This window comes from Rhinolophus hipposideros, assembly GCF_964194185.1.
Source record: "Rhinolophus hipposideros genome assembly, chromosome: 18".
NCBI classification, from domain to species: Eukaryota; Metazoa; Chordata; class Mammalia; order Chiroptera; family Rhinolophidae; genus Rhinolophus; species Rhinolophus hipposideros.
In genome coordinates, this window is record NC_138064.1 from 8,831,085 (window position 1) to 8,840,449 (window position 9,365).

The following is a 9,365-nucleotide window of genomic DNA, read 5'->3' on the forward strand; positions in this document are numbered from 1 at the left end:
CTTTCATTGTCTGACATACTTTGCTTCGTGACTTTTGGTACCTGTTTCCTCACCTGAGAAGAATAAAAGAGGATCCGGTAAGATCAGGGGTCCCAACTGGCCACCTCCCGGCCAGACACTGGCCACTGGATTACAACAGAGAGTTCTGGTTTTGTTTTTAATTACATTTGAAAGCCTATGGAGGAGACATTGCTCTCAAGTCTCCATTAGTCCCCATTTTCCTACTCCCAGTCGCCTTCACTTGTTTACCTGATGAACCCTTAGAATGGCGGGACTTCTCTGGACTGATACTAAAGTCGCCATAAAGCTGAAAACTCCTACTTCTCTTTCCACTCATGAGCTCTTAGATGTGCTGTATCAACATTATACAGAGCAGGCTGACACAAAATAAGATTAGCCAAATTCAAAGTCTTAATCCTTCTTCCACATGACAGTCCTTCAGAATATTTGACGTTATCATACTTTCTGCTTTCAGAAGTCTGCTTTATTATCCTTAATTTTTTGTGCATGCCAAACGCCAACCTTTTAAAAATCTTTTATTTGGAATGATTCTCAGCTTACAGAAAAATTGCAAGAACAGTATAAAGAAACCTGTATGCCCTTTATCCAGATTCCCCAATTGTTAACTTTTTGACCCATTTGATTTATCATTTGCATTCACACTGAGTAGTGCATGCACACACGTTATACACATTGTTTTTCTGAACCATTTGAGAGTTAGTTTCATATATCATGCCTTATTACCCCTAAGTGATTCAAAGTGTATTTCCTGAAACCAAGAAGATTCTCTGAAATAGTCACAGCAGAGTTAGCAACTTCAGGAAATTTAACAATGGTACAATACTGTGATCTACCATCTGTACTCCAATTTTGTCAAATGATTCAAGTGATGTCCTTTGTAGCATACTTTTTCCATCAGTACAGACCCCATTTTGGATAACATACTGCATTTAGTTGTAATGTTTCTTTAGTCTCCTTTAATCTGATACAGCCCCTCAGCCTTTCTTTGTCTTTCATGGCAAAAGAATTCCTATTTTTCATTGGTTTATAATTACTATCCTTAGTAATCTTGATGAGCAAATCATCCCAGATTTGGTCATTGGGAGTTCCTTCAGCTGGCTCCTGTGTTCTTTTGAGATGCCCCGATTTATTTTTTAGCAGTTCTTCAATTTCTGGTGTAACACGTTGTTCCAGGCTCCTCTTGCATCTTTCCTACGCCAGCCCTGGAACCAGCCATTTCTACAAGGGGCCCAGATTCCTTTTAGTTGGGAAACTGTGTTAGAAACCAAGATCTGGGTGTCAGATACATTGGTTGGGATATGTTTGCTTCTAGGCCCTTTCAGCGGACAGGAACACGTGCATACAAGCACATGCATTCAAATATGTGTGTGTGTATAAAATGTATTAGAAACTATGGGTGTGTGCTGATAGCTCCAGTTCTAATACCCCCCTAGGGTCCTTTATTCCTTGGTTTGCCGAATTCCATATCTGTATCTGTCTCCTTCCTCAGTGAGAATCCTCGCTCCCAATAACATCACATTCTTTATTCATTTCTACCATACCCCAACTAATTTCATATTGCTTCACTCATACAACTACAATAAACAGATCCTCTACAAAGAGTTCAGGATTTGTTTGCCGTTGTCCACCCCCCACCACCAACTAAAGGTACATCGTTAAAGGACATGTTTTGCAGTTAGCTCCTTTTTGTTCTGCATGGTTATGTTATTCATTTGCAGTACAGCTGGGCTCATCTGTTCAGTTTGCATAGACTTTTAAAGTACTTTTTTCCTTATTATTCTTTTTTTTTTAAATAGAACATGCTTGCAACAGCAACAACAACAAAATACTCATATAAATCAGCAATGAACAATGGGAACTTGAAATTAAAAATATAACACCAAAAAAAAAAAAGGGAAAAGAAACACTCAGGTATAAATTAAATACGTACAAGGTCTATATGAGGAAAACTATAAAACTCTGAGGGAAGAAATTAAAGAATCTCTAAATAAATGGAGAGGTATTCCGTTTTTGTGGAAAGGTAAATTCAACATTGTCAAGATGTCCGTTCTTCTCCGCCTAACCTAGACGTTGAACACAATCACAGTCAACATCCCAATGAGTTTTGTGGCTATTAACAAACTGATTCTAAAGTTTATGTGGAAAGAAAGACAAAAGACCCAGCATAGCCAACAACGCTCAAGAAGAACAGAGTTGGAGGACTTACTACAAAGCTACAGTAATGCAGACAGTGTGATAGTGGGGAAAGAATAGACAAATACATCAACAAAACGGAAAAGAGAGTGCAGAAAATAAACTCACGTGAATATAGCCAACTGATCTCTGATGAAGAAGCCAAAGATCTATCTGAACAGACACCTCACCAAAGAAGATAAACAGATGGCAAAGAAACATGATGCTCAACATCACGTTGATTTGGGAAATGCAAATTAAAACAATGAGACACCGCTCACCACACACCTATTGGAATGTGGAAATAGATAATGGTGATGGTTGCACAACGTTGTGAATACACTAAAGTCACTGAATCCTATACGTAAAAGAATGCATGTTATGATATGTGAATTATATCTCCCTGGAGCTGTTATTTTAAAATGTGAAGGGAAACAAAACAATCCAGCGAATCTTTTATTTCCATTCTTTAGGGCCCAACTTGTCAACTTTGAGGACTTCCGGGGAAGGGGAGTAAATCTTGTGCACTTGTGAGTTAAAAGTGAGGAGTCTAGAATCTTCTTCCTGCTTCATTTTTATCTGCAAAGAAGATAATGCTGCCTATTTGATGGCGTTGTGCAGCTTTATGCTCTCAAGTTATATTAGTTTATTTTTATCCTCCCTTGTTTCCCCCAGGAAGAACTGTAGCTGGTTCTTTGGACTCCCGGGGAAAGAAAAAGATAATATAAATAATCCTTCTCCATCTTGAGCCTTGACATAGTAATTCTTGTTACCTTTTATAAAAATGTACTTTATGTACATTATTTTACTTAATCTTTGTAACAACTCTACGAGGTAGGAGCTATTATTAGTCCCATGTGAAGTATGAGAAAACTGAGGCTTGAGAGAGTAAGTGACCTACGGCAAGTGAGAAAACCAGGATTCAAATCCTGTCCGTCCTCATAACTAAGACACTGCACTAACCCTTCAGACACATATTTCTAAATTCTCAGAACTAAAAACACAAAAGTCTATTTTGCCTTTTCTGAACCCAGACATGTGGCTTTAATTAAGAAACATAAAAACTACATAATTCAACAAATTTTCACCCAATGGATTATAAATTGTCACTGGTGTCTCAAGAAGAGTTTCAACAGATTGTAGACAAGAAAAGAATGGTAAAGCTCCACATTTATCTTTTGGGGATGGGTCAACATCCACGTGGAAGCAGGACACGGCTGCCTAAGCAAAAGTCCGGTGGACTCAATGTAAACACTGATTACTTATTTAGGAAATTCTTCCCCTCCCCCTTAGACTTTAGTTGCCATTGGGGCGGCTAGAGGATAAAAGTAATTAGAAAATAGGAACAATGAAGCCCACGGCACTTAGAGGCTGCACAACAAGAAGAGTCAAGGAGGAACCAGAGAAGAGCGTCCAGGGACCCAGGGGAAGCCAGGTCGGGGCTGTGATGTAAAAGAGAGCACACAGATGCCCTAAGGTATCATTGCTGTGTTTGTTATGTTTTGCACTTAATCTGCCCATGTGTTCTGTAATTCATTCTTTAATATGTTCTAAGACTTCTGCTTATTAGTATTGAATGTAGTAATTAATTCTTGTTAGCTACTTTAACGGTAAATAAAAATAATCTCAATATGTTGGAGTTTGTACATGGAACTATCATCACTGGGTTCATGGAAAAGTGGATTTTTGGGGTGTGGTATATGTATATATATATATCACACATGTGGTTTTGTGTATATTGGTGAAGTCATTTAAGAATGATTACTGAGTACCCTTCTGCAGCAGCAGTAGTTTTATATAATATATACTTGCAAAGACATTTCTTTTAGTGGAGGTAACTTGCTGAAGAGGAATTTGAAAGGATCTTTTTTTTTTTATTAGATTTATTGGGGTGACAATTGTTAGTAAATTTACAAAGATTTCAGGTGTACAATTCTGTATTATATCATCTATAAATCCCATTGTGTGTTCACCACCCAGAGTCAGTTCTCCTTCCATCACCATATATTTGATCCCCCTTACCCTTATCACCCACCCCCACCCCCTTACCCTCTGGTAACCACTAAATTACTGTCTGTGTCTATGAGTTTAGAAAATAAATACCTACCAAGAAGTACATACCTGTGGTTATCCTATTTTTTTTTGAGACAAAAATAGCGATATGTGAATAACCAAAAAACTTTTTTTTCATCTGTGTGAATTTATAGGAAGTCTTGCAACAGTATAACAAATGAATCCCATTTGGTTTGTCTTTTTAAAATGTCTTAATTGAAATGAAAAATATTGCTAAATAAAATTGCTCTAAAATAATATTGGATACGTGGTTCAATTTTAGCTAACAAAATTATAAGACTGAAAATTTTGTTACCAACTTTGGGATTAACTAATGATGATAGACTAGAGATAAACACTTTGATGGCAATTCCAACACCACAACAGGGCAAAACTGACTTTAATGTGTAAGAAACTATGAAAACTATGAAACAACACAAATCAAAACCTCTTTTTCATGCAAGAGAGTATAAGTTAAAGTGAAATTAGTATTTTAAATTATCAAATTATAGGTGGGAAATTTTAAATTTTCAAAATGATATTCACTGAATTACCTCTGTCTTTCCCAGTCCATATAAGCAAGCTAGACATAGATGTCACAGAGCTATTCACTAAAATTTATATCTATGTATTTGTGCAAAGTTAAAACATTTAAATTTGATTAAAAAGTTATCTGAATCAATTAAAAAAAGTCATTACTGTATTAAATGGAAAACCAAACATTGGCCATAATGAATATCTTAATCATTTTGATATATGAAATATGCAATGTAATTATTTTTATGTTGGGTTACATTTGGAATTTCCTTAAATTTCATATTTAGTAAACTGATTTATTATAAGAACAGTGATTTTTTTCTTTTTAAAAAGTGAATTTTGAAACTACCTAAAATTTTATCATTTACAAGTCATTATTGCCATCTGCTGGTTATATAGTTTCATTGCATTTTTTGCAAAAATTACCAGTTGCTTTACTAAAAGACAAAAAAAGAAAACAGGTGAGTTTTAGATACAGATGACTGCATTCCAAATCTCTGAGAAATAATTTGCTAAATCATGAGTCATCTTCATTTTAAAGAAGAATATATATTCTTTATATATTATATAAATACTTTATATATATTATATATACTTTATATATATATTCTGTGAGAATATATATTATTTCTAATTTTAACTGATATAACTGATAGTACAATGAACATTCTTATAAAATATTTTTTAAGTGGTAAAAATGACAAGATTTGTACTTTCCATGGTTAGACCAAAGGTAAGAATATACTTCAATTCTGTTAGGACATTTAGTGATCCAAAAAGCAATGGGAAACTCCAGGAAACAAACAAAGAAATTGACCAAAAAGGGAAACAGGAAATAAGCAAAACAGATGGAAGGAAAATCAAAATCAGAAAATTCAGTTCAGAGATGCACAAGAAAATGTCACTGAAAATTTCATCTGACCAAGTAGCAGCCACTCCTTATATCCCACGAAAATACCCACTCCTTGTGAAAAACAAAGACATAAAATTTATAAAATCACCTAAATGAAGAATCTATTAACTAGGACTCTCAGATGATCTTTTAAAATATTCAACAAAATTCAGCTTAAAATACACAAATCTATTAAAATCAGAGAGTTGAAGGATGAACAAATTCACTGGGCAAACACTAATTTAAAAAAAAGCATAGATGGCCATATTAATTTCAGGTAAATTAGGGTGTGTAATTCAACTGACTTGAAATGTCTGTGGGAAAATACGAATTTCCCAAATTGAGCGCAGAAGTAGACAATGTAAGTAGACCAGTAATAACCGAGGAAATCGAAAGATTAAAGAAAAAAAAACACCTCCAAAACTAGATGTTTTATTTAATGTAGACAAAAGGTGAAAATCCACCTGATTCATTTTGAGTCTTTTTAGTTTGAGTAATGGTAAAGTTGATGGAGTCTCATACTGCGGACCTCACTCGGAATTAAAAAGCAGATTGGGGCAGATTATTGAAGACACTGATGAGCGAGCCAAGGAGTTTACATTTTATTTATGGGCTAAGGGAGCCATGAACATTTTTGAGACCAAAATGAGCCCTAGATTAGACGGAGAAGGGCATAAGGAACTTCGATCCGAACCGTCCTTAAACAGGTGGGAGGTGAAGTGGGGTCGGCGGTCTGGCCCGTGCAGAAGGACAGGGAAAAGGTCAAGTGGCCCCCGTCCATCTCCGACAGCCGCTGCCCCCTCCAGGGTAGTGACTGAGGGGTTAGAGCGCCCCTCGCGGACGGTCCTGGTGTAGGAAGGCGCGCGCTCGGAACAGATCGCCTCTAGGGCTGCGGAATCCCGAGCACGCGGGTTGGGATACAGCTTCCCGGGGTTGGGTTCACGCCAGTTTGCCACGTGCTGCCCGTGGCCTCGGGCATTCCCTCGGCGTAGAAGACGGACACTGAGGGCCCGTGCAACGTGTTCGTAGGTGAGGACAGACGTTCCTCACGTCCCATGCGCACCACGGGCGCTCACGGCCTTCCCGCGCTCTCTCTGGTTATTTCTTTCAACCAAGATCTCCTTCCCCTTTCAGAACCTCGAGACCGGTAACCTCTTGGTAAAAATAACAACTGGAAGAAAGAAATTAAATCTCAGATCGTTCTCCAGACTTGGCCACCAGCAGGGTTGTAACTCGAAGCGGTGCGTGGAACAGAGCACTTGGGAGGATGCGCGTGGGGCGGCGCGCACGGGCTGCGCGCGGGAGGACGCGCGTGGGGGGGCTGCGCGCGGGAGGATGCGCGTGGGGGGGCTGCGCGCGGGAGGATGCGCGCGGGAGGACGCGCGTGGGGCGGTGTTCAGGGGCTGAGCGCGGGGAGGGGAGGGGGGTGGCTGCGCGCGGGAGGATGCGCGTGGGGGGGCTGCGCGCGGGAGGATGCGCGCGGGAGGACGCGCGTGGGGCGGTGTTCAGGGGCTGAGCGCGGGGAGGGGAGGGGGGTGGCTGCGCGTGGGGGGCCTGCGCGCGGGAGGATGCGCGTGGGGGGGACTGCGCGCGGGAGGATGCACGTCGGCGGTGCACGGGCTGCGCACGCGGAGCTGCGCACTTCGCGCCCCCCCTCCGGGTTTCGCGGTCGCCTTGACGACCGGGGGCCCCGCAACGGCGGCGGGGATGAGTCGTTGAGGCTGCGAGCCCTTGCGGACCTCGCCCTACTCGGCTGGGCCCGCGCCGGAGAGAGAGCCAGCTCCATCCGAACAGGGACTATGAGAAAATGGTCGGACCAACGAGGAATAAGCTCAAAGAAGCGGCTTCACAGCCGTCGCACTCTTCCGGCCCCGTGCAGTGTAGGCGGCGGCGCCGAATTACTGGAGCCGGGGAGCCGGAGATGGAGGAGGAGCCGCAGGGGGAAGTGGAAAAGTCGGAGCTGCCGTTGCCCTTAGGCCGCAGGAACCTGCCCGGGGGCGCACGACCCTACTCGCCGCGGAGGACCCGAAACCTGAACACTCAGAAGTGCATGCAAATGGAAATGGTCACAAAGGCCCTTTTTCTCCGCCGCTTCCAAGTCCTCAGCTGTTACCTGGAGCAGCTCCTCAACAAGGTGCATATGAGACGTCAGTTCTCGGGCAGGGCAACCATCTGCATAGGTGAGCAGAACAGGCCGGAGAGAGGACTTCCCACGACCCTCCGAGCCTTGGGTTTGAAGTGGTTTGGGTGCGCCTTGAGGTTAACAAGCAAGCCAAGCGGTATAATGACAAGGTCCAAGCTCTGGAAAATCGCTGACAAGAATTCCCAGCCCCCTTAGTACTTGTTTTAAAACATTTTCCAGGATTTTCGGGCGTGGTGATCACCTGTATACAACCAACAAAATGTCATTTTCATCAGGGCGTCCCTTTATCACGGGTTGTGGAAATGATAGGTTGGCTCTTGAATGGGAGACGTTCTGTTCCCCTGCACCTTAAGTAAAGCAAAATGAAGTGTTGATTTTTATCATTAGTTAGATTCTTTAATAGTGGAAATAGAGTCCAATTAGACAACACTTTGCCTCCTGTTGCTGCCCATTTACTTTCATCAATCCAGGTGGTCTTAACAAGCTTAACAACACAGTAGGAATGGAGAAGAGAGGATGAGGTTAGAGTTGAGAGAAACATATTGAGAGGCCTGGGTAGGTGGTGAGGTAGAAGGAGAGAGAATGGAGAGAGGAAGTAAGAAAGAACAGAAAGTTCAGGAATGCGGATTATAGATTTGGGAATTACCCACGTAGAAAGAAGTGCATAACTTTGGGAGAGATTCCCAAGAGAGAAACGTGGGCAAAGTAAAGATACTTGGGAAAACTTTAGTTTTAAGAGACGAGAAGAAAAGGAAAAGCCAGGTAAGCGTATAAAACCAGAGTGGTCAGAAAAATAGAAGAACTGGGAGAGGTGGTGTGATGGTAGATAACAGAGGAAGAAATCCAAGAATCTGGTCAAATGTTACAGAGAGGTTGAAAAAATTAGTCATTGGTGTTGATAACCAGAAGGTTGTTGGTGTTTTAAAAGAATCATAGGAACTTAGAAGAAAGAAGTTCGCTAAGAATCTTGTCAGCAAATGGGTGGAGGCCAGAGAGAATATTTAGTAGTTTGAAGGGCTGTTAGATCAAGGAAAGTGTTTCAGGGTCTTGAAGAAGTAAAGGCTGAAGGGAAGGATCAGTGGGAGAGGGTAAGATTGAGGTTTCCAAGAGAGAGAATGGAACCAAGTCTTGAAATAGTTGTGAAGGGTGGAATTAAAGACACTAATTTGAGAAGCTAACCGTGGAAAAGGAGAGAGAATTCCTGTTCTGGTAGGGAGGAGAAAAGCAAGGATTACTGTATGGAGAAACATTGGAGTAGATTATAAGAGAAGTTTGGATCCTTATGTCAAACGATCTTTGTTTCAGTCAAATACAAGGCTTGGTCACTTTCAGAGATGAGGCTGATAAACAAGGATACAGGAGTCCAGGAGACATGCTTTTGATCAGGACTCTGGAAGGGGGTGTGATAAACACCTCCTGCATTTAGGATGTTGGTATTATGGCGTCTTATCATTTTATCAAGTGTGGAATGTGGGTTAAGGGGTGGGAGTGAGAGACGAGATTATGTTGAGGATTTTTGGAAAGCTAGGTGGATTGAGCAGGATATCT

General features: G+C 41.3%; 1 protein-coding gene across 1 annotated transcript in view; it reads left to right on the plus strand.

Annotated features, from left to right (window-relative positions):
- Positions 1-7,481: 7,481 nt before the first annotated feature.
- DPY19L2 (dpy-19 like 2) overlaps positions 7,482-9,365 on the plus strand; it is a gene marked incomplete at its 5' end in the record, with an annotated part of 61,825 nt that continues 59,941 nt past the window's right edge. Inside the window, one exon of the mRNA XM_081079317.1 lies at positions 7,482-7,854. Coding sequence (XP_080935443.1) covers positions 7,482-7,854 — 373 coding nt within the window. The remainder of the gene's footprint in view (positions 7,855-9,365) is intronic.